Raw genomic sequence first — 26,375 nt, 5'->3', positions numbered from 1 at the left:
GAGAGAGGTGGGCTGGTGGGAAAGAGTGGGTGGACTCTAGTCAAAGCTGAATCAGATGAGATTTGTTTAATTGGCTGTGTAAAAAGCTAATGGCTGTTCAAGGCATCAGATCATCTCTTGTTCTTTCAGATCTCTGCTGACAGATTCAGAGGCCAAACAACTGTTCAAACATGGGAGAGAAGTGGTTAAACATTATCTTAGAGATCCATGTATCTTTTGAAGTTAAATGTTTTGAAAGTAATGAAAAATATAACATTTTGAAATGTCAAAGTTCTTTTATATGCTTAGCTATCTGACAGAATTCTTAATTCCTGTTAAAGAACATGGTCTTTGTTTACTAAAACTCTGAGCTATATCAATCACAGAACAGTTTTCTGAAGGCAAGTAATGATTCAAGAAATTGTCACACATTCCCAATAAAGGGGACTTTTCCACAAATAAAATGAAATAAAATAGAAATCCCTATTATGCACATTTTATTTTGCAATTTGTATGCATATTTTAAATAAAGTGTTTCAATCTATTCTTATTGTGTGAAGAATTAAGGGCCAGGACACAGTGTCATTAAAATGGGAGTATTTCTAATAATATATCAGTCCAACCACGGATTCTACACCCTGTCATTTTCCAGAAATAGGACGGGTAGTAAAATTACAGCTTTAGAAAGAGTGGAAATTTATGCACTGTCAGTTTATAAATGGGAGAGACAGTACAAGTTTTACCAGTCGAGTATGTCAGAGTGATGTTGAAATTAGTAGCATCATTACTCATTTCCATCTTAAGATGTTAAAATGTGCTGGTGCGTTTTGACAAATAACAAAGACACTAACAAGATGTTACAAGTTGTAACAACTATTTGTTTCAATAAGGTTAACCTGTTTTTATGTATTTGGTAACACATTACATTACAGTGCTCAGATAATTATAAAGTCATTCTAATCAACAACATGTACTTAATATGTAATTATAGTGTGGCATTGCTTGTAATTACACAGTTATTACAGTGATTGCAACACTCAAAAAATAATTTGAAGATTTATGCATTTCAATTTCATAAAATAATTTTAATTACATTGGGGCTAAAGGCACACCTTAATGAAACTGTCAAGTGTATCAAGATTGAAAGAACAAATTTTTGTAATAGAAAATTGATTTGTCTCCCCCAATCATCAGGGGCGGAGCCAGGAATTTTTCAAAGGGGTGGCCAGGCAGGGGCAAGCAATCAGTCTGTGGTGGCACAGAAATGTTCGGGCAGCATTTTGAATACAATGGCACCCAGGACAGAGCGGTTTGCGACCTTGGTTTGCACACATGTTAAGTTTGTACATTTGTACAGAGATGATTTCACCTCTAAAGAACTACATTGTGCCAAAAAACTGACTAAAACAGCAATTGCGAGTGAGGTGGCCAATGGGGTGGCCAGGCTTCGGTCCATGGCAGCCATGGCAACCCCTGGCCACCCCCTAGCTCCGCCAATGCCAATCATGCACCTGTCCTTGTTTTATATATTTTTTATTAATGCTGAAAATAATTCAGTATGAGATTCCTTGCAATTGCGTGACTGTGATTCTGTCATAATCAGACAAGAAACTGAAGTACCCACTCCATTGTATGTCTTGGTAATGCCCACATAGTGCCTTCTCACCACGATGGGCCAATCATTCCAATCGATTATTATTATTACTAGATGAGGATTTTTTTAAATGCTTTAATAGATAATGCTGATGTAGATTTCCATTCACAGGTATGAATCCTTGCAATTATAAGTTTTTATTAAAAATAATTATCCAGTGTAAAATGTCTCCAAAGGGATATAAAATGTTCTGAGATTTAAATGCGGATGCTTGGAGGTTTTGTTTTTCAGAGTGTCAGATCCCCCCTGCAGGAACAAATCTTTGTGTCTCACAAGACACAGTCAGTGGCTGACAACATGTGCAATTTCAGTCAAAATTTTCTGAAAGGGTTAAAGGTTATGTAAGTGATTTCAGCCTTTCTACTTCCACAAGACTGAGCTATTGAGCCGCTGGATTAACCACGCCCCCTCTTTTCAAATCTCAGAACTCCAAAGATACAAAAATTTGCTTCAATGAGAGCAGAAACTGTTGTTAAAAACAACAGCAGTAAAATAGTTCACTCAACAGGCAACTACTATGAACAACATGGCATAAAAATGCATTATGCCTCAATATTTGCTGCAACTTCACACGTGCAAACGTGCAAAATGATTGACAGGCAGAAAGCCTCATTGACACATTTTACTTTGCTGTTTACAGAGTCTAGTGTTGTCACAGAGACCAGTGAGATATCTCAGGAAACTTATTTCATTAATATCTTTCAGGGAGTAGGGACATTTTTTTGCATACCTTTACATGAAAGAAATTGCTTACAGCCCCTTTAATGTTTTTCTGAAAATTTTATATGAAATTTTGATATGACACAGTGTATAAATATTTAAGAGTATGCAATGAATATAATGTTCTATGTATCTGTGCATTAACTGTTATTATGCACTGTGTAAAGTGTTGTAGGCCCCCTGGACCCACATTTGGACCCCCCAAATGTTCAAAACAAATCTACACCATTGCCTTGAACAAAAATGAAAATGATAAATAAGTATTTTATCAACAAAGAAATGTGATAATTTCAGGGATTCTCATTAACTACATCAATTTGTAACATTTTAAAAATGATTAAATATTAGATCCAATTACCTTACAATCAAACTTAAGACATCACTCACAATAACCTCATGGATCAGGAATATTTTGCAGTGTATAGTGATAAACTTTTTTTGTGGTTTTGTTGTTGTTGTTGCAGTTTACTGTTTTGGGATAAAACAAAATAAAAAAAAATGCAATTTATTATTTCCCAGGCCTTTAGCCCCATTGTACTATTTTTTATTTGTTTATTCATCTAAAGTGTTATTCATTTAATTTAGTTAAATATTACACAACTGAATTTGATGGAATTATAATCTGAAATTGAAATAGGCTCTTAAATATTTAAAAATAGGCTGAACATTTTTTTTTATTTATTTATTTTTTTTTTGAGTGAAGGCAAGCCACATAATGTAGATACTCCATTCAATCTTCGGTTTGTAGCTAATTTCATCCTGTGCTGTGTGCTTCACTCCCTTTTTAAGGGTTAATTTATCCGAATTGGCGCGATCTCTCCAAGGGGTGGCGTTTTACACCGGCTTCTCTCCTGCACTTGAAATCACCCCCTTCCGTCGCTCTTATCAGCTATTCAGATTGCATACAAATACCCTGTGAAAGGAGCGTCTGAAAGGACAGAGTGAGGGGGGTGACCAGCAGCAGCGGCTGAAGCGCATTCCTCACCCTATTCTTCTCTCAGTCTCAGCCGGCGGATGCGTGCCGTGAACACTCAGCGCAGAAATGACCGCTGATCGCATTGAAGTTTGACGAACACAGAGCATCGCGCAGTCGGATTATTCTTTAAATCAAACTTGCTGCAGGACTCGCACTGTTTTTGTTTTTAGAGTTCATAACTTTGTCTTTTATCCGTTTTGTCGACCATGGGCTCTCTCCGCAGAAAGATGTTTTATTGGCCAGTTTGGCCATTTGTTTGGGCTGTTTTTGCGCTTTTGAGTTCTCGTTGTCATGGAAGTTGTTCGGAGAAGGACCTGGAGAAAAGGGAAGAACAGGCGAATGTAGTTTTAACTGGGACTGTAGAGGAGATCTTGAACATGGATCCTGTGCACAACACTTATTCCTGCAAGGTAAGATTTGGACAGAGTACCAGCCAATGTTCACATGCATCAAACTGAAAGTAACATGTTAAACATCTACATCCCTCTGTATCACAAATCTGTGCCACTGCGTGAAAAATGTAGCAGTGATCACCTGTTAGAAATTGAGAAAAGACACTTTTCCAATATTAAGGTATATATATATATAAGGTAGTATATGGTATATATATATATAGGCCTATATCACATATCCTGAGAGTAGTTTAATTTATTACAATTCTATTTTATTTTGCATTACTTGCATAAGATATTATTAGGAGGTTATCACACACACACACACACACATGTTGTGTTTCCATGTTTTATGGGGACTTTCCATAGACATAATGGTTTTTATACTGTACAAACTTTATATTCTATCCCCTAAACCTAACCCTACCCCTAAACCTAAACCTCACAGAAAACTTTCTGCATTTTTACATTTTCAAAAAACATAATTTAGTATGATTTATAAGCTGTTTTCCTCATGGGGACTGACAAAATGTCCCCACAAGGTCAAAAATTTCAGGTTTTACTATCCTTATGGGGACATTTGGTCCCCACAAAGTGATAAATACACGCTCACACATACACACACACACACACACACACACACACACACACACACATATATATACCTAATAGATTATTCTTGGTTGTGGACATTGGTGCTAGTCAGTTAGGCTACTTAATTAAAAATGTCAGCCTACACAGTCCTACTTTGATCCACCTGAAATTCGATCTTTCATATACGAGGAACCCGAACCTCAGCCTTTGCAGTGACTTGTTGTGCTTTCATGCTGTATTAGTGCTGCAGGTCCAATTATCTTCAATTATCACACAATTATCATGTAACTACGGGCTTTTATTATATAACAGAATGTGGTTATGTGTATAAAAGTCTACTTTTATAGAAACTAATAATATGGACATAAACACAGAAATAAAAGTCTACTACTGGCAGAAAAATTAGAAAAATTATCTAAAATTGTAGCTATTCCTGCAGTCATAAATCCCAAATCCGCCTTTTTCTGTAGTGACAGCATACAGACTCTGCAAGTTTTCGCAAAACCTGATGATCCATGTTATTCCAGCATGATTTGAAAAATGCTCCAAAGAGCATATTTTGTGCTTCAATGGAAGCAAGGAAAGCTGACCTTTTGTACAAAGAGTTAACAAGGTCAATGCCACAAATTTGCTTGCATTTGATTAGTGACCTAGAAAGAGTGCAGAATCTTAAACATTTCTTATTTATTCTATGACATAACTTTTCCTTGTTTACAATTTTTCCAAATCCTAAAACTTTGTTTATTCCAGTTTTAAATGACAAAAATCCCAGATTATTAGTTCTCAGATTTTAGGTTAAATTGAGTACAAGCCAGCGGGTGGCTGCTCTGGAATGTTCAGAAAAATGACCTTGATCTGCTGGAAATTATATTTTCGTAATATCATGTTGTCCTCCCTGTCCCCTGTCCCTGCCTTGTCTGAAGGTCAGGGTATGGCGCTACCTGAAAGGCAAGACCACGGTGAACGGAGAGGTGCTGCTGGACGGAGGGAACAAGGTGATGATTGGCGGGTTCGGGGACCCTCACATTTGCGACAATCAGGTAGCCACTGGAGATACACGCATTTTCTTTGTCAACCTGGCCCCTGAGTACATGTGGCCAAGCCACAAAAACGAACTGATGCTCAACTCAAGCCTGATGAGGATTACTCTCCGCAACCTGGAGGAGGTAGAACACTGTGTGGAAGGTAAGAAACATTCTCCTGAATCAGCATAAATGCATCATTTATATCTGCTGACTGGGATTAACCACTGGCTGTCTAACCTACATCTTCATTCTACCTAATGAAGCAGCTCACATTCTGTGATGGTAACTATTACATTTATGCATTTGACAGATGCTTTGATCCAAAGTGACTTACAGTATATTCATGTTATTCCCTGGAAATCAAACCCACCACCTTGGTCTTAATAGTGTCATGCTGTACCATCTACTATCTGTCCCTATTATTAAATCTGCTGTTGTTCATTCAATGTTCCACAGCATCATTTATGAAGAATCAGGGCTGTATAACTTGTTGTTAGCTGGCAACATTTATTGAATTTTTCAGGCCCCAGGGGCTTAAAAACAAAGTATTTCATGTGTGCTGTCACTAGCAATCAACCGTTGGTATTCAGTTCTGTCAAAGGAGGGTGTGTCTACTTACTGACGGAAAACCTCCAGGGCCTCAGACTAACCTGAGTGAAAATCCAAACTTCTACCACCTTGAGGGAAATAATTTATAGAGTTAGAGTGGAGATACTAAAAACTAACTGCACAGCCTCAAGCTTTGCGAGCCTAACTAAGGGCTCCTAAAACTGACTTATGATGGCATTCACGGCTTATTTCCACGTTCCCAAAGCCATAATGTCAGGAGAAAGTTTGGCTCGGCAATATAAGACATCAAGGAAGGAAGTGCATGTCAAGAGCAACTGAATTAATAAAACCTGTCTTTGGTCCAAAATTTTGTGACTTTATAAAGTACTTTTGCTTTTGAAAAGAGTAAGTATTCTGTCAATGGTGCTAGGTGAAAGACAATGGTCATCCTTCCTTTATAACAGCTTTTTCCATGAGTTCTTTGAACTGGCAAAGCTTTTAGTTTAGTCTCTATTAGTGCTCTCTATTGCTGGCAACCATACAAATTGAGAAAATACTAGGGGTGCAATCATAGCTTTGCAATCATATACCACATAAATGAGATATTGCGTTATAAATACTGTACATATCACAAGGTAAAATATTCACAGTTCTGACACCAAAAAGGAGATCGAGATGAAACTTACAGCAAATTAAGGTCAACAAATTCCAGTGCACATCAAAGAGAAAAAAGTGGGTAAAGATTGCAATTACTAGGGGGGCCTGGGTAGCTCAGCAAGTAAAGATGCTGACCGCCACCTCTGGAGTGACTCTAGCCAGGTCTCCTAAGCAGCCAACGTGGCCCAGTTGCAGAGCCAGCTGAAGTTCATCCTCTGCCACCTAGATTGAAGCGAGTCATTACGCCACCACAAGGACTTAGAGCACATTGGGAATTGGACATGCCAAATTGGGGTGAAAAATGGGAAAAGAAAAAAAGAAGATTGCAATTAGTGCTGTCAGTCGATTTGAATTTTTCATTGCGATTAATCACATATTTCTTTGTAGTTAATTGCGATTGGTCACAGATTTTGAAAGTGCAGAAATTTGACACTATATACTTATTTTCCTGTCAAAATGAATTTATTTCCATCTTAGGAAAGAAAACAAAACAATATGTAACAACAAATGCTTTATTAACTGTAACAACCCTCACGGGAAGGAGGACAGGAAACGAGTTTTCAATAAAAGGTAAGGCTTTAATTGCCGCTTTAACCACAATAGTTCACAACACCAAACAATAGAAGCGCACTGGGTTGGCTTGTCGGGTTCTCCCCCTCACTGGAGGCTCTGTGTCAGTTTTTATGCCGCTCTCCTCGTGCTCACTGGAATTAGAGACAGGTGTTAGGCATAATTTAGCTTAGGTGTAAGCGCCCTTACCGCTTTCCTCTCCCGTACGGGTGCTTGACCACGCCCCCGCTGCCACATTAACATTTTCCAAACAAAGCCTACCACAGTATAAAGATAGAAATTCACTAAAATAGCACCAATTCAAGAAACATTAAACGTTTCCCAAAGTCTAATTGGGATGTTGACTAATTGAAAGAACTAGTCTCACCATAGGCTGCATTTTCATTGCAATGGGCATTACGCATCTTAAACTCTCATCATTCACAATATTAATCTGCCGATAGACTGTGGCTATCCACTTTGTTACAGCAATTGTAAAGCCACATTCATGATTCACGTCAGGGCATCAACACCAGTGTCAAGTGCCTCTTTGAACTCCACATGAAAAGTGCTTGCAGACAAAAACATCTTATTCTGTGTTTTGGTGATAGTTAAGACTTGACGTTCTTCTGTGATAATTAAAATGCGCCTTACAAATAAATGATTTTTTATTACAAGTCCTATGTGGGCTTGTTTAATACATCAAATAGCGTTAAGAGGTTCTTTCTCCATCATTTTATCACTGACACAGAAGCGCTGTTGTGTATGTGTATGTGTGTGTGTGTGTGTGTGTGTTGTGAAGTGTGCATCAGTTTATTGACTCCGGGTGGACACATTACAAAGGTTCCAACCAGTGCTTATGCTGTATTAACAGTAAATGCATTAATCGTGATTAAGAAAATGTAAACATCTTAAACTTTTTTAATTAATTGCATGCGTTAACATGTTAATACTGACAGCTCTAATTGCAATATATCACGGTTTTGAAGAACTGTATGCTAAACATAAAGAATCACAATATTATTGTATCCAGACCGAGATATTGATTGAATTCCTAACTCTAGAATATGCTCACTAGCCTGGAATACAACAGAGCACTTAAAGCTAACAGCACACTCAAAGACACTGAGCCAATTGATCCTGTGCATTTCTACATCCTTTCTGTTTGGCAAGTGACTCGTAAGGTCTCGTTGGTTTACAGTGTTTTACAGAATTCTCCTTTTCCTTCAGGGCTTGGAGCAGTCCTCTGTTAACCTTTCCTCCTGACAGTACTCTTCTTTTAAGAGCAAAGCTTTTTGGCAGAAGCTACTACAGAGAAGAGACTGTCTTTTTTGTAGGCTTTAGTAAAATCCTAAAAGGTTTGATGAGGGTGCAATTTAGTGGAGGGTCGTATTTTGCATTTACAGATAGAGTGGCTAAGTGTTAGGCCACTGAAAATAAATGCTGGTCAGGCTAAAGAGAGACCATTTAACAAATGGGATTCTTTTTAAATTGTAATGGGATTTAATCTCTTTTTAAACACAAGCTGTTCAAGTATATGCTACAAATAGCAAACAGCTGCGCTTATAATGGTCAATGGGTTGTAAACGCACGGCTTACGAATTCTATTTCCAAAATTTCCGAGTCTATAAACAGAGAATGCACGTACCAAAACATTCAGCAACAGTGATTTTGACCTTGTTTTTGACAAAGTGAGAGAAGTATATTATAAACCATGCCTTGAATAAAAAATGCTTCCTATGAAGGTTGAGTTACTTGGAATGGAGCCTAATGGTGTTTATTTTGTGCGGGCTAAGCTGATTGAGGAATTTAATGTTATCTATCAATTATTTAATAAAGCGTGACCCTTCAGTGAATTGTTTATTATTTTTCCTCTTTGTCACTGTTTAGCCTCCATATTTTAGACCTACAGCATAAATGAGTAAGAGAGTGTGTATGGGGTGGAGAGAACAAGACCGTACCTGTCAGCCTGCCGAGAGTATCCTCTCCTCTCTCCTCACCGCCGACGTGTTAGAGAGCACGGAGAAATTACGATTTTCAAATCTGACATTAGGAATACTGCCGTTAGTTTTCATAAAGAAGAAAAAAAAAGCTGTTTTTAAAGACAAGATTGGGAGGCGGAAATGTTATAACAAGAAAACTCAAGGAAAAATTATTTTTACAAGTGTGGACTGGAACACTGTGGAGCAAAGCTTAGAGGAGAGGCCTAGAGGCATTGAGTTCTTATTCCCACCCAGTTTTCTCGTCATTGACACAGACAACTTGGATTCTTACTGGAAAACTCTTGGGTTAATGCGTTCATTGAGTAAAAAATATATAGCCCTACTGGCTTATTCACACATTCAGCAAAAAGGCATGTTTTCCGTCTAATTCTTAAGGCTGAAGTACGTATGTGTGGAATTGCAAAAATTGCAAACTCATCTTCCATTGGTCGAACAGATAGATCAGTGGTTCTCAACTGCTTTTGCTTCGGGACCCAGATTTCCCATTGGACATCAAGTGGCCACAATAAAACCCACCATAAACTCATCCTGTATAAATTAGTTTTGTTCATGATTTTCAAGTGTAAGGGCATGAACCAAGTGACATTATTGAACAACAAAAGATACAGGACGTTTTCTCTCACCCCTTTTAAAAGTTGAAGAGCCTATTTATTTATATGAGCACATTATATTTATCATCCCATTTATTTCAAACAGAACATATATTACACAGGAGGAAAACTTAATCATTTGCTAAACGTAATAATGACATATAAGCACAGGTAAGACCATGGATGGCTCCCCATTGCCATGGTTAGATCAGTGTAGCTAGTCTTAAATAATAATAATAATAATAATAATAAATTATTGTATTTTTGAAAAAGAAAAAATAGTAGCCATAACACATTTAGAAATTTTAAATACAATTGCCACTGATGTTATAAAAATGAGGTGGCAGGTCTAATAGATTTGATCTAATATATTATTTGGGATGAAATCCTAAACATTGAACATTTTAATAAAAAAAAAAAAAAGCCTACTGTTTGAGAGGTTTTACTAAATCCATTGCAATTTAAACTAGAGAATTCTCCCTAGAATTCAATTGGGTCACATCAGTTTTGAGGCCTGCATGCTGTGATATTAAGGGGATCCTGGTTGTTGCGCGTGAATGCCAGAGAGAAGAGCAGATCATAACCACTAGCTGGTTCCGTTACATTCGCACAAAAGCTTTAATGACACCGAAATATCGCATTGCTTTAGCTAAATGCAATATTATCACAAAATTTACATCGGCAACCCTAAATTTCACTTGGGCGGCACCAAGAAATTTTCAATTGGAGAACCATTCGTTTATTCTTTCCCTGCTCCGAATAGACCTGCGACCCACTCTTGGGTCATGACCCACCAGTTGAGAAACACTGAGATAGATAGTCTTGCCCTACAGTAAATTCACACCATTGGTTGAGCCATTGTTGCTGTCTCAGGCTGGATGGTACACTCATACAAACAGAGCAATGTTTTGATAGCTTCACAGAGCAACGGTGTTTACACTTTCAGACAAATTAAACTACAGATGGCTTGAATCAAACTTTTTCCCCAAAATTGTATAGGGGTTATTTGTATTTCAATGGCATAATAGATTATTTTGAGAATAGAGTACTTAGAAAGACTTTGGCATAGCTTGTACAATCAGATGTTCTCCTTTCTGTTAAGTGGACATGTGTAAACTTGTCATTCTCAGCATTTCTCTGACTTTGTTTGCTTATATGGATACTTATACATTAAATGGCATACTGGATAATAGTGGATGAACCCTTTTTGAAATCGTTGTGACAAACAGGAGGTATTGCTGATTCTTTGAATGGGATAAATGAGGTCAGACTAACTATAAGCAGCTGAAGAACAGCTGAAATGCAAAAGAGGATGGAGAGAAAAATGGCATGGATTCATTGTGTTAAGTAAAGCTGCTCCTTTTGAACTTTACACCGTGTCCTAACTACACGCGACGTGATAAAATTCCAGCGACAGCAAGTGTGTCTGTCCACACTAGACGCGACGCGACTGTGAGACGCCACACGTCAATCAAAAATCACAGCCATTCAGAACAGCGTGTGGGCGGAGTCTCTCTGTGAAAGCGCACTGCTGGCCCGCACTCGCATTGGAAATGGTGTGCACAGCTCGGACTACTGTCATTGTCATTGCGACTCCCCACCCTGCCTGTATTTCAGTAGATTGTCTGGAATGACACCCCTGGATACAGGGACACAAATTGTCATGCCTATTCACTCTACTTTACATTTAAAATAAAGCGGAATTTGTTTTACACAGGTTGATGCTTCATTAGTAGCCTACTATAGCTAAATGCTTCATTCATTCGCTGTAGATGAAAGTCTAAACTTAACTTACCATGTGTATTCAATGCTTCAGCTATACTTCTCCAGACGGAATCCTTTTTCCTGATGTCTTTGTGGAATTTGTGGGATTTATCGTAGAGAATTGAATGCCTTTGAACTTTGACAATCAGTTCCTCGTCGTCCATGTTTGATGATTAAATATTCATGACAATAAAAAAATAGGAACCGTTTCTAAATTAGAAACTTCGCGTGTCGCCGTCGCGTCTGGTTAGGACAAAAACTCTGATTAACATGGAAAAGATACCTTTTATTGCGTGTTGCGGCGTCGCGTCGCGTGTAGTTAGGACATGGTGTTAGAAAGAAATAACTGAACAGAAGTCAAGAGAAAGAAAATAGATGAAGAGCAATTGAAAATATTGTAAATCCAATGCTTGATTGATTTGTAACAGATTCATTTTCGTGGATATGTTAATTTGGTTAGTTTGTTTCAGTGAATCTGCTCAAAGATTCAGCGTTTATTTTTACATAAAAAAGTGTTCCCATTTGGGATGTCGTGATTACCCGATTTCACAATTAACCGCGATTAAAATGGTCACAGTTATTAAACCGCAAGAATTTGGAAGCTAAGGTTAAAATCCGGGAAAAAAAACACGTTTTCTATTTTAAGAATACGTACTGAAAATGAGTCTTTCAGTGTTGGTTTAACTACTTGCGCAGCGCGTGTGTCCTGCCCTCTGACTGGCTGGTCTATGAGGCTGTTACTATGGTAACGGAGTTCACGAGGTGATTGTTTAGGTAAGGCGGGGCGCGTGCAGAACGTGAACATTCAGAGCACGTGAAACTCTCAAAATGAAAACATGGCGGACCAACGCTATGTCCCGGTGTTGTATCCGCTGAAGAAGCCAATTAAATCAGATATTTGGGAGCACTTTTGATATCTATAAAATGAAACAGGAGTTGTTGAAGACGGGTATCCAATATGCAAAACGTGCGGACGGAAAGTGACAGCAAAAGCGGTGAACACATGTAATATGTTCCAGCACCTGTGGGATCACCATCCAGAGATTCATGCCCATGAAGGTAATAATTTGAGAAACGCAGCATGTTGTATATGTAGTGTACTACTTACCTTTTGGTAAAGTCAAACACTGAATTGAAACTCTAAATCTGAAGAGTTGTATGTTTTAAGTTTAAAAGAGGAGAGGTTACGCTTTATATCGTGAATGCGATGCTTCCAAAAAGTTTTTCCTACTTGAATAAGATTTCAGTGAACGTAAATACACTGTGAGAAGGTTCTCCTAGCCTGACACCGTTTTATTTTAAACGTATGGTATGTTAACTGTATTTCCTAACGAATGCTGCAATACATCTTAAGTTGTGATATGTTTGTGGAGGGTTTTATTGTTGCATAATAGGTAAATTTGCAGATAATCGTAAAAATCTTGAAATCGTGATTTTTTGTTTTATCAGACAATAATCGTACCATCAAAAATTCACATAGTTATATTAGTTCCCAGAAATTCTTGTGTGGAATTTATGTTTTGAACAATTGCTATTTATTACTACTTTTTCCATTAGGTTGAATAGATTTAATGTATTGTTATATTGTTTGTTTAAGCATTATTGTCAAAAGCAATATTGTTTCCCATTATTATTAGTAATGATATTAATTAGTAATGTTCACGTTAAAGGAATGTGCCTGGTTCAGAAAAGTTAAACATTTGTGGCATAGTGTAGATTACTACAAAAAATTATCGAAAACTCATCCCTTGTTAAAAAACAAATAAAAACAAAAACACAGTTCCGTAGTTAGTTTGCGTTACACTTTTTACCAAAATACAGGGTAACCTGCTTTTGTTGTCATGACAAGTTGTTACAAGTTGTAATATTGGATATAATTAGGGATGCACCGATAAGAACATTTCTCTTCTGATTTCAATACCTGTAATCTCAATATTGGCCATTACTGATCCCGATCCAATATCAGTGTTGTTTTTTTTAATCAGTTTAGAATATCTATACCTAATGTAATGGAACTAAAACATCTTACAACACATTATTTCATTATAAAACAAAGCCAAAGAAAGCAGCAGCATTATCAGTTAACCCAGTTAAAGTCCGTAGTTGAAAAGAAACCAGTTCTCTTAAAACGTTTTATTCAGACATCTTTTTTGCTCACTTCAGTTGTAATAGGATATCAGTCCACTTTTCAATCACACACATTTTCAATTCAATTTCAATACATTTTTTTGGAACCCAGTCAACCCAGTCATGTTACGTTTTCAAGTCGTAATTTCTTAACTATAAAACCCTGGGGCTTTTATTTTGACGGAACATTCCAGGAAGACGGTAACCTTAGAGTGACTCTGTGTGGGCTAGTTCACAGTAATATACGTTTCATTCAAAATCTGGTCTTCCAGTTTCATCTCAGTACATGTAATAAGCAAACCAAACTATCGATCATCTACATCTGAGATGTAGTTTGTGTGTAGCGCTCACATATTGCGTGCTGCTCTGAGAGCTGAAGCTGTAGCATCAGCGCAAGTGTGCTATGTAGGTGTGTGAAGCAACAGAGCATCGGTCATTGACTGAAGAGTGGTGCATGCACACTATACTGTATACTTATTTATTAAATGCAGCCTTTTGAGATTCACAAAGCTATTGTATGTCTTCAAGATACTTTAAATAAAATGGACTACTAGTCATATGGACTACCTTAAGGGTGGTTTTATGCAATTTTTTAAGCTTGAGGATAACAACCATGACTAACACACAGAATCGGATTTGGATCGGTTTCGTCGGACCACTAACTGATCCAGTTAAAATCATCAGCATCAGAGCCGATTCCGATCCAGGTACTGATGCATGCCTAGATATAACTTTACACATATAAGATTAAGTTGTTTTATCAGTCTGATATCATATAATGTTTACACCTTGTGGCTATACTTTTGAAACTGTGTGTATTTTAATGTAAATGTACTGGCCCCTTTCACTTTAATTATAAGCACTGTAAATAAGAAAAAAATAAGAAAGCTAACAGAATTATAATAAACCGAATTATTAACATGATACAAATAGCATAATTATAACATGTTATATAACTAAAGCATGTTAGTTTACATGTTAGCAAAGCATGTTAAATTAACTACTAAATTTAAAATAACATCAGCTGTGTGAGCTTTTGAAGTAATGTCCTTTGATTATTAACAATCAATCTTGAAACTTTAACTACAACTGCCACTGTTGATATAAAATGAGGTCTAATAAATTCTACCTTTAGATTATTTCATATGAAAATATAACATTTTGTCAAAATATAACCGTTACTTTTATTCATGTAAAATCGTGAAACAAATATGTAAAGGTGATGGTGTGTAATTTATTTATTTTTTTGGCACATAGCACAGTGTTGCTCTTTTCCTCCTCAGTGCTGTTTGGCATGTCAGGGCTGCCTACTGTTTGAGAGGTTCGACTTGACTTTAACTTGATTTAATGCTTTAAACTAGAAAAGTCTCGTTAGAATTGAAATTGGTTCAGTTTTGATGTCTGCGTTCCGCAATATCGAGGGAAGCCCAGTTGTTGCTTGCGCGCTTGAGAGAAGAGCAGATCATGATTGCGAGCTTGTTACACTCGTGCGAAAGTGCAGATTAGATGCCTTTGGCTGTTTGCGAGATTATCATTAAATCTGCCTCTGCAGTCCTAAATAGTCACTATAATCACTTGGGCGGCCACCGAAACATCTTCAATGGGAGAACCATGGCATTGCTCTTTCCCTGCTGTCATCGACCCAGTCTGAATAGAATAGTTGAGAAACACTGTTTTAACTCACACACACACATTCATGTCAGACCCCCTCGCCATGCTTCTCTCTGACATTTTCTTCGCTGCATGTGTGTGTGACTAGTTGACAATCTGACAGGCAGACAAGGAAGAAAGGAGATGCGTGCGCGCATGTGAGATTCTCTGTCCGGTTCAATCCCAAACAAATCCCTCCTCATTTTGTTTCAGTGAAAATCAACAAAGGGGGTTTGTTTTTCGGCTCCTCAGTTCTCTGCCCGTCATGAAGGCAGACTGGTTCAAGGGGCCCAGTTCAAGTTTTAGCCAAAGGACTAATAGCTGAGGGTCCAGTGCTGGTCTCCTGTAGAAGGTGTTTGATTGTGTTTGTGACATGTTGGGGAATGAGAGGAGCAGGTCTTATGTGAGGGCTCCAAAGACTAGGCCAATGGGAGCACTTTCTGGCTGTTTATGTAAGGAGGAGGCCAGGCATGCCACTGATTCAAAATTGCACAAAGGTCAGACCGTCTGCACTTAGCCCCGAGCAAGTAATGTTTAAGCATAACTGAGGTGAAGGACTTCCTCCTCCTATTGTTAATGTCTTAGCATGAGACTCATTAGAGAAGGGTCTCTTTCAGAAAGGGGCTTTATTAAAAATGCACCCTGTGTTATTTCTCCATGAGCCAGACTTTAGCCCTAGCATATCCAAATGTATTTTATGAGATATTGGAGACCAGTCATTGGTGGATGGAGCGAAAGCCAGTCGCAGCAAAGCACACGTATCTTTGGGCTTAATGTTCTATACGATAATTGGCTCTGATGTGTCACTAAATGGCTATGACAACTAGATCTTAGTAATAAAGTGGTTTGGGTGACTAGCCTAAACAGGAGATAGATTAAAAGAATACTTCACCCAAAATTGAAAATTCTGTTATCATTTTACTCACCCTCTTCGTTTCAAACCCGTATAGTTTCTTCCATGGAAGGCAAAAGGTGAATTTTTTTAAGAATATCCTGAACACTCTTTTCAATATAATGAAAGTGAATGTTGACTGAAACTGTCAAGCTTCAAAATGACATTAAAGCACAATACAAGTATTAAAAAATATGGTCCAAATATCTTATGCGATGTATTCCAATTGTTACAATAGCTTTGTGTAAGGATCAGATCAAGATTTAAGACATTATTCACTGAGTACCCAATCGTTCCCACTGTTATTCATTGAGACCGGATCATTGAGTAAGTTGAATTTGAGACCTGTATTAGTCAGATTTTTTAATGAATCATTCAGGGGTGCATTTCCCATAAGCATCGTTAGCAAACTATTGTTGCGAGTGCCATCGTTACCAACATAGTTCAACGATTTGGTGTTTCCCTAAACAGCAGTTCCAACGAACATTCTCAAACTGCAGAAAGTGGCGTTCAAACATCACTTCAACACAAATGCAGCCGTTTAAGGGATTTAAAGCTGTTAAGAGAACCCTGAAGTCTGATGTAAAGGGAAACCCCTGTTGCAGCGCAATGTATTTGTTGCATTACACTGTGGATGATGCTTTTGTGTCTTTAACAATTTTCGCACAATAAAAAACTTTCTGGAGTACATGTAAATGAGCAATTATAATTTGATATCCGCAGAAGCTATTATTCCACTCCCTGCATAACATCATTAATGACAGCTTTAAATGGTTGAACCAATGTGGTTTGAACGAAGGATGTGCGACATTACTATAGTTTCGGGAAACAGTCATGACTAGCTAGTTAATTTCTACAATGATGCATCACACTATGTGTAACTATGAGTTACATAGTTGTAGACTGGTTTGTGAACTTGATCAACTGATTATTTTAAAAGATCTGACTCAAAAGAACAGTAATTTATGTATCAGGCATGGCTACTTTTCTCATGTACTCTTAAGAACACTCAGTGAAGAACTTGAAAAAGAATAATCTATATATGGGATAGAGTGGCCTAAGTTAACTTTTGTTTTCAGTATAAGAAAGAAAGTCATATGGGTGTACAGAACAATATGAGGCTGAGAAAATAATTACGATTTTTTTTTTTTTTGGTGAACTGTTCCTTTTATGTTTGTAGGTGCCAGAATTAGAATCTAATTTTCCACTCAAGTTATTTAGCCTGTCCTTATGGCCCGAGAGGAGACAGAAGTTTTCTTAACAAACTCCTCACGGCATTAGAGATCTTAACATTCTTTGCTTCCCATTGAGCGCTTGATGGGACACTCAAACTCATCACCTTATTACATTTGCCTGTGCACAAGCACTGCTTTGTACAGGAAGCCATGGGAAGACATTTTCCGGTAGGCTGATTTCCAGCATGGTGTGTCGTTGGGACTCTCTCTGTGGAACATGATTAGAAAAAATCTGGACTGAGGGGGTGAAAGTTGGAAAGAAAGAAACTGCCAGCAAAAAGATAGCGCATGTGTGGAGGGGGTGGGGGTGGTAAAGGCTGACAATTATGCCTGGTTGGCAGCCATCTAGAGTCTCCGGAGTTATTACATTTTAAGATTTTAATTAAAACTCTGAAACCTATCTTCCTGCTTGGAATACTGATGAAGCTTTGTGAATGACAAAACTGAAAACAAAGGAAGATGAACAGTGTTTTGTAGCCCTCTGCTCACCTCTCCTTTTAAAGTTTGTCTTGGCACCAAGTTCGAGTTTGTGTGTAGTTTAATCTTTCCAACAGGCATCATTGTTTAAGCAACACATGAACACATCCAGGTTGATTTAATTAAACATTGTTCAAAATATTTCATAGCTTTGCCTTATTATTGCTGCAATCAAGAAGTGAATGTTTGGTAATGCTCCAATGACAGGGTTTTCCCTTGGTCAAAACTGGTCTTCAGTCGGGACTGATGCATATGGTCATCCACACGCTCAAAGTTGGTTTATAGCTCAATTACATTTCATGTTTCCATTGGATATTAGTTATTTTTCACCATCTAAATATATGGAACCTTTTGAATACAACACTTAGCTTTTTATGAGCCTAATGAAAGGAAAACAGCAACATATTTGTAAAATACTACAGTTACTCTCACTGCTGTAAAATCGTGTTTTAAGGGTGATGATATATTTGAAAAAACCTTTATTGTGGCGCATGTCAACATAATCCAGCAGAACAGTTCCCCTTCTGTCACTAACGCGACGTTGTGTCGATGAAGTGACACTATGGGTTGATCTTGAGAGCCCGAAGCACCTTCAGATCTATGAGAAAAGGCCAATGAGAATTGGCAAGTTGAATTTGCATGCCACTCCCACCGACAAATGAGTATAAAGGGAGGTTAGCAGGCAAACTCATTCAGATTTTTTCTTCGGAGCCAAGCGGTCGCACTACAGCAAGATGAAGTCTGCTCATTTCACCTTCTGTCTCAGAGCGTTGCTGTTGGATCTACTGGCGCTTTCTACTGGCGCTCTTCACTCCTACACCCCTGGGTGCTTAAACACAGCGCTTTGAAAAGAGTTTATTTTCTCTCAGCTGTGAGTTGTGCACAGTGACGTTGAACATCTTTTTAAAGACGCATCTTTTTAAAGTGCCTCACATGTTTGGGCCTGGGCTATAATGTGGCTCGCTTGCGGTGGGGCGCGTGGTGAGTTGTTCATGGATGTCGTGGAGAATAGTGTGAAGCCTCCACACGCACTATGTATCAGCGGTAACGTGCTCAACAAGTCACGTGATAAGATGCGTGGATTGACGGTCTCAGACGCATAGGCAGCTGAGATCATCCGGAATGAGGCGAGTCACTGCTCCACCATAAGGACTTAGAGTACATTGGGAATTGGGCATTCCAAATTGGGGAGAAAAAAATACAAAATAGTTTTCAATGCTGGAAAAACCCAGAATGAGGATAGTTGACATGAAATTTCAAACAGCAATGTCCTGTAGTATAACATGTTAAATTTTATCTAAAAAGATTTTCAAAGTCTTGTATAATTGTTACAAATTAAATGAGAGATTGCATAGAACATTTTTATTTACAAATCAAATCACTCATTTGTCTCTCTGTAGGACTAATTATGTGGACTACAAAAAAGCTAAAGGTTTATTAAAAATGATGGAAAACTTACAATAAATGGTGACAGCTTCTAAAATTTTGGTAATACTTTCTATGAAGCCCATATTTATAATGCCCATATTTAGAAAGACATTATAATGCATTCATAATGTCTCATTATACACCTTATAATAACTAATAAATAATATCATAAATAATTATAACTACAGTTATAATGCATTATAAGACTTACCCTATTCATAGTTATGCTTCAGATATAATGTATTATATAATACATTATAACAAAAGCAGCATCCAATTTTAATGCATTATAAGTTATAAAAGTTAATCATATAATGCTGTCATGCAAAAACAGCATAGTGTGAACATTCAAAAGACTTTTTGACATGATCATATTATGTGATCTTTGCCTGCATTGTGTTAAGTTACAAAAGCAATTTCTTCTTATAAACAGCCATAACGTAAACTTGTAAAATACAGTACATAAGTCCAACTTATACAATGGACTACTGCTACATTTGTGATCAAGCTACATATTTTTTCTCTCTCTCTGATATATTTCAACCTTTAAGCTTTACAAGTGTTTTTCGTAATATCTACAAATTTACGTGGGATGTGTGTTATTTTGTTTTATGTGGAATGCGTATAACTTACAGCATGACTTGTTCCATTATGTCATGCTGGAATATGTTATAGATGTTTATAAAAAGACATTGCTTTTGTCAATTTACTTAAAGTATACCTATTATATATATTACAAATATATATTTCATTATAACTTCTGCAGATAAAATTGAATGTTGTTTGTGTTATAATGCAGTATACTCTAAGGTATAACTATGAATAGTTAAGTATTATAATGTATTATAATTGCGGTTACAATTATGTATGAGATTATGAGACATAACTAATGCATTATAATGCCTTTATTTCATAGAAAGTGTTACCAAAATGTCCTTATTTTCACCTAAACTTAAAACAATTTCGTTTTCTGATTTTCGTGTGGTTGATGTATAAAAAGTTCTGTATAGAAAAATTTACAGATTTGGCTGTGCCTGCTACTTCGCCCTGTATTGTAGAGGTTTTGGTAGTACGTTTATACTGTAATACATTTACAAACATGGTTGAGTGCTTCCTGTGAGGAGGAAACATTCAATTGGTCACCATGTTCTCAGGAGTTGGATGGGCAGTAGACTGGAAAACCCCTCGCATTCCAGACACAAAGGGAAGGATGGGTATGAAAGGCTTTGCATGTCATGGATTCCTTGAGATCTGTGGCAACATTTCAGGCTGCAATAAATGTGAAGAGATAGACAGCTGCTGCAGTTAATGTGGTTAATCCGACACCATTTAGTGTTACAGGCCAGAGATTCATCTGGCACCAGTGAGACGTGTTATCACTCGGTCACGTTCAAGCATTGGACAGTGGTTAGGGTTTTAACTTTGTATTCACTTTAAAGGCTTTCTTATCACTGTATAAAATCTTAATCGGTATATCAATATTTATGTCCTATTTTGCAATAAAATTTTACTCTAGAAGCAAAATTGTATAAGAAGATATTCATATATTAAGATGATTTTCTAAAAACAAGGTTTACTTTGGAAAACAAAACTGTATGAAAGAAATGTGTTTTTTAAAGAATAATCTTAGTAATTAATCTGAAAAATAATTTGAAAAAGAATTAAATTAAAAAGTATTTCATTAAATTAAAAAGTATAAACAACGTCTTAATATCATCTTACACAATTATGCTTCTGGAGTAAATGTATATTTTGTAGATATGTAGACAGCGGGACTAAGTTTTAAATAATACCCAAGCTATAGATTTTTTTCATCAAATTGTTTGTTTCCACACTGTAAAAAAATTCTGTAATTTTAATGGTAAAAGACTGTAAAAGTTTTACAGAAATACAATTTTAATTGATTAATGAGTATTTTCCTGTATAAATAATGGTAAAAATATACATTGTTTAACAAGAGAGTACATGTACTTTTTACAGTAAATGATTGTTAAAATTACAGTAAAAAACAATAATTGGGTGTTCCCACAATTCCCTGAGTGACACATCATCTTTCATTGTATTTTATGGGATTAGTTATATTTCTTGTTATTTTTTATATCAGTCATATACATTGGAGTGTTCTGTTCTATATTTAATGTAGTTCAGTTAATGTTTACTGCATTATTTAAGTTTCACATGATGGTGTTTAGTGTTTGTGTGAGTGAGCACTGACTCTACATGTTCATTGGTCATTGCTCCTGGAAGAGTCACTATTGGTGAACTTCATGTCATATGTTGTTCTGTAATTTTGATAGTGATTAACAATACCGTATAAAGTAAAAAGCTGATTTTTACAGTTTGAGAAGGTTATGTTTTTTTTTTTATTGTAATCCCAACAGAATAATTTTTATTTATTTTTTGCAGTGCCAGTGTGGTCATGCACATAAAATTACTTTTAAAAATTTAAAAAAAAGTTTTAAACTGTAAATTTTACAGGTTGTTCTGTAAAATGTTTGCATTTTTACTGTATTTGTTACATACTTATTCTGGCAACCACAGCTGCTAGTCTTTTTTTTTTTTTTTTTACAGTGCAGGAGTGTTGGTTATTCATGTTTTTCAGACGTTACAGACATTACAGCTGATTTTCTGTAAAGCTGAATACATTTGGTAAATCTACTTATAAGAATCACTGCAAACCATGTTAAAATAACATGTAGCATTATACAATTCTGAATCTATGTACTGATTAACATTGTCCCATGTCTGCCAAACATGTTGAGTGGTACAAACATCACCTGCAGCCTGAAACTGAACTTTTGGTGAGATTTTAGGAGTGCAAGCACTTTGCTGCATAGCAAGTTATAGGACGCTCCCTATTTAGTGAATTATTTAACCTCCAGTGTGCTGTCTGTCGGCACTGGTATCAGAACAGTGCAAAATGCACCTTATTTTCATCCTAACTTCTTATAAAGCCTCTCAAAGCAACATTTTTCAGCTTTTGCATGAACCTATTTATTCTCAAAGTGAAAATGCACAGTAAATATATAGTGATGCATTTACTAATGTTAATGATTAGAATCGTATCGCACAGTGATAACAAAATTATACAAAACAAAATGTTTTTAAAATGAAACTTAATGACCCATAGATGTGTTGAAAGTTATTAAAAATAACTAACTTGCTTTTTCTACTTTTGAGTGCCAGTTTTCACATATGTAGACATCATGTTTATTAGGGCGCTGACATGTGCGGCATATCAAACAAATTTAGAGACTATGCTGTTAACAACCAAACAGGTTTCAATGAAAAAACTTTAACATTTTTCTCACCAGAGGCATTTTTTTGGCAATGCGTTCGTAAGAGTGCTTCAAGGAAATCGACTGTTTGCTGTTGTGCCATGTGACTCGGTGCGGCAGAAGTTAACCCTTTAAATGACATTCTAGTGTCTTGTGAACAGTATTCAGTCAGTTTTTATTAATTTAAATTATACGTTGCATATAGCGAAGCCAAAATACATCGTCCACACATGTGAACGCAGGGTCGCACATGCTTAAGAGCTCATTTTCCATTATAAAAGGTACTGCATTAGCAAGTGCTGAGTTGAGGAAAACTCAAATTGCTTTTTCATTAGATACTGGAACTTGCTATAGACTCTCATTTCTGTTTGTGCCTAAATTTAATGTCTTGGCCCGTGAAGATGAATTCTGCTCTGATAACATGAAAGCATAATGCTGATTGAATGGTCATGATGTAAATGTTTAGAAAAAACTTGCAGTAGGCTAATAAAAGCAGGGATCTCATGCATGAAGACAGTTGCATCACCGAAGTGTGTGAATCATTTATCTCTAAAATGATTTTGAGATTGTACATTGATGAGAAAATAGAGAGCTCAGTGCAGTCTTCTTGAAAATTATCATTGTTTTAAAACACCCAGGTTATTTTTCACAATGATAACTCAAAATAAAATATAGATTTTAGAAATAGAAAGAGCATTGTTTTGAGAGCATTGAAACTGAGATGAGCTATAGCATACAGGAAGACCACCTGTCCCACTAAATTGGTGGTCAAAAGTTCACTTGGTGCTATACAATCCTCTTTTACAGTTTGTTTTCTGAGTGAAGTGGCCCGTGGTGGAGGGGTTTTTTAGTTTACCCATATTGGAATGTCCATAGTTGTGAGGTGTAAAACACAAAGAGCACACAAAGACCCAATAGCACATGCTAATTGAGTGTGCGCAATGTGTGCCTTCCTTGAAAAGGAATAATCTTTTCACAAGGGCCAACATCAGCATGATGCTGTCCTGCACTGACCTGGTAAATAATTAAACTGGACCAGCATTTCTGGTTCTCTGCCCTTCTAAGGATTCTTAGAGAGGTCACAGAGCCACTAGCGCTGCACAAATCCACAGCTAATCCTACCTCATGCCCTTGGCCCTCACTTTGACTGTGATGTTTGTCACATTTAAGATTACAAACTACCCACAAGTACAATCAGGCACTATGAGTCTAAATTGTGTCTTTCTTCTTCAAAGATTTAAGTCTTTGTTGTTCTTCCTAGTTTTTGTAACCTTGAGTATCTGTGCTTGTCATCTGCATATGTGCATGGAATTGACTACTAAAGATTCTCACAAAGCAGTCGATTTGCGCATGCTTTGAAAGCATCAATAAAGTCTTGCGGTATACTATAAGAGGCTAAAATGCTTGACTGTGTGTGAGATGTAATGGCATGTTGAAAAACTATGCATAACCTTTCCTTAACTCTCATGGAATCTACTAGTGACTGATTTTGAATACTCTGCAAAGGCAGCAAATCACTCATGCAAGACAAATAGCACTCCGTGTGGTTGATTTGAATGGCATTTCATATCAATAGAGATGCATCGCGCTCTCAGCACAATAATAACCAGCATAAATATAAATAGCACACACTTGAAGTGGGTAAAATACTTTTTGTAATAGATATTTTTCAGTATTGAGTAAAATATTATTTGATGAATAATCAATATTTCTCTGGCTTTGACTGCAATTTTGAGCTTGTCTCGATAATGCCCTTGAATTCGGTTGCAACATGGTATTTGAAGGGTTTATCACACCAAATGCATTAAGGCTGTCAAATTAAAATTCAAAATTGTAATTTTCCTAAAATTTAAGGTAAAATGCACATTCGAATGCTCATTTTAGAATGTACAATTTGGATGTGTGCCAAGCATTGATGTTGACTTACATTCTTGGGCTAAAACAGGCGCAGTGCAACCAATAAAACAGAACACGTCTCGACATGTGTTTTAAAGGTTGAATTTTCTTTTAAATTGACACAGCATCAAAAAATGCATCGTTACTGCACATCAAAGTTGTCCGTCAAGCGCATGCTTGCATAGAAAAAGACAGAAACGTTCTGAGTGAACTGCCCACAGACATGGAGGTCTTTGGCAGTTGTGTCTTGACTATGCCTTGCTCTGTTATTAGCTTCTTGCTGCAAAAGCATCAGGTCCGTACATATAACTGTATTTATTGAAAAACACTGTGGTACTACCATTGTTATGATGAAGCTTGTGTAGTACTATGGCACTGATATAGGCTAATGTGTAACACTAAGTTAACGTAAAACAGTCTATTGAAGCACTTATTTTCTCTTTTAAATTTTTGACTTCATATTTGAGAATATGAACTGAATTGGAGACTTTAAATTGCCACGTAGGTGTGAGAGAGTGTCCCCCAGCCACTGGGGGTTGTGTCAGGAAGGACATCTGGCCAAGTCAAGTATGCAGATCACGGATTGTCTGCTGTGGTGACCCCTAACGGGAGCAGCCGAAAGAAGAAGAAGAAGATTAGAGAATAAAAACGAGTTAAATCTTTTGATTTATAATTTACACACATTTGTTTACAACCAGATTGTTGTTTGTTGTTTACAAACAATTGCCACAAAACGACGCTGATTGGTCTATATTGATTTGTTGCTACTTTTTGTGGACGTAGGAGATGATGTCAATTTAAAAATTAGATGTCTTGTAAACATTTTCCCCACTACCTGAAGTAATGTCTTTGTTAATATGTCAGTACAAAATTTGAATTTAATTTCTCAGCCATGTTGAAGGCCCTAGAATGTGTCTCTGACCGTTGCTCCTTATCCATTTTTTTGCATCTCGCACAGGAGCACAGAAGGTAAAAAATAACATCAACTTTTAAAAGCGTGTCTCGAGACACTTGCATTCTGTTATGCGTTGCACTGTGCCTTGCTTTTTTATGTGCAAAAACAGGTTCGTCTGAACGGCCCTTTAGGAGCATAATTAAGTTGCCTACCTTTTGAAGCCTATAATGCCTCCATGGGCAGCTCACTAGGTTTTAAACAGAGCACACATCTTGGTGTGTCTTATCAGCTGGCTTTGAGCTATACCAGACTTGCTATCACAGGATGTTTATTTTTTGCTTATCAGGTGGCCATTTCCATGATGATGTCCATGTAGGGATACAGCCCATTCCTGTCCTCTTTTACCTCACCTTCTTCATTTTTGTAGATGATTTCCACCTGCCTGAAACTTCTTGTTCTATTTTCAGTGATCTCATGAAGGTTTTCTCTCTATTTTTTGGCCGACCTCATGGCCGCCCACCACTGAATAACTTTGAAATGTTTGACCATTAAAGTTAAACATTTAATGCATGAGAAACGGTAGCTTTTTGAAAAATTCCCAAGGCCCCCAATATTAGAGAGCACAGCAGAGCATACCTGTAATTACACTGGAATCTGTGCTGTAAAGCTGCCAGTATAATAACCACCAGGTGCAGACCCGAGACCTGCTGCTGAGGTGCAGTAGACCTGCGCATATTCTCTACTCATGTACTTATTAATCCTACACAGAGTATGTGAGGGAGTTGTTCTGTGTACACATCCCCAGGGTATTTGATGCACTGTAAAAAAAAAAAAAACAGTCAGCTTAACTTAAGGTAGTTGTCTTTTGCTTTGACGCAGTCAAGTTACATTAACCAAAAATATAATTTTCTTTCAACTTAAGAAGTTTTGTCAAGACAACTAAATAATCCATTGACAAAACAGTTTATTATTAGTTATCTGGATTTAACAGGTTTTGTTCAAATAATATTGAGACACACAAGGCTACCCAGGATGCATTGCAGCA

At 36.9% G+C, this 26,375-nt stretch overlaps 1 protein-coding gene across 2 annotated transcripts in view; it reads left to right on the top strand.

Moving 5' to 3' along the window:
- The first annotated feature begins 3,288 nt into the window (after window positions 1-3,288).
- Window positions 3,289-26,375, top strand: part of LOC127618731 (agrin-like) — a 318,903-nt gene continuing 295,816 nt past the window's right edge. For both annotated transcript variants that reach the window (XM_052091344.1, XM_052091343.1), the window contains exons 1-2: window positions 3,289-3,739; window positions 5,239-5,500. In XM_052091344.1, the coding sequence (XP_051947304.1) occupies window positions 3,536-3,739; window positions 5,239-5,500 (466 nt within the window). In that variant the 5' untranslated portion in view covers window positions 3,289-3,535. The remainder of the gene's footprint in view (window positions 3,740-5,238; window positions 5,501-26,375) is intronic.

The sequence above is a fragment of the Xyrauchen texanus genome, chromosome 25 (genome assembly GCF_025860055.1).
Source record: "Xyrauchen texanus isolate HMW12.3.18 chromosome 25, RBS_HiC_50CHRs, whole genome shotgun sequence".
NCBI lineage: Eukaryota > Metazoa > Chordata > Actinopteri > Cypriniformes > Catostomidae > Xyrauchen > Xyrauchen texanus.
This window is presented reverse-complemented; position numbering and strand designations above follow the sequence as displayed.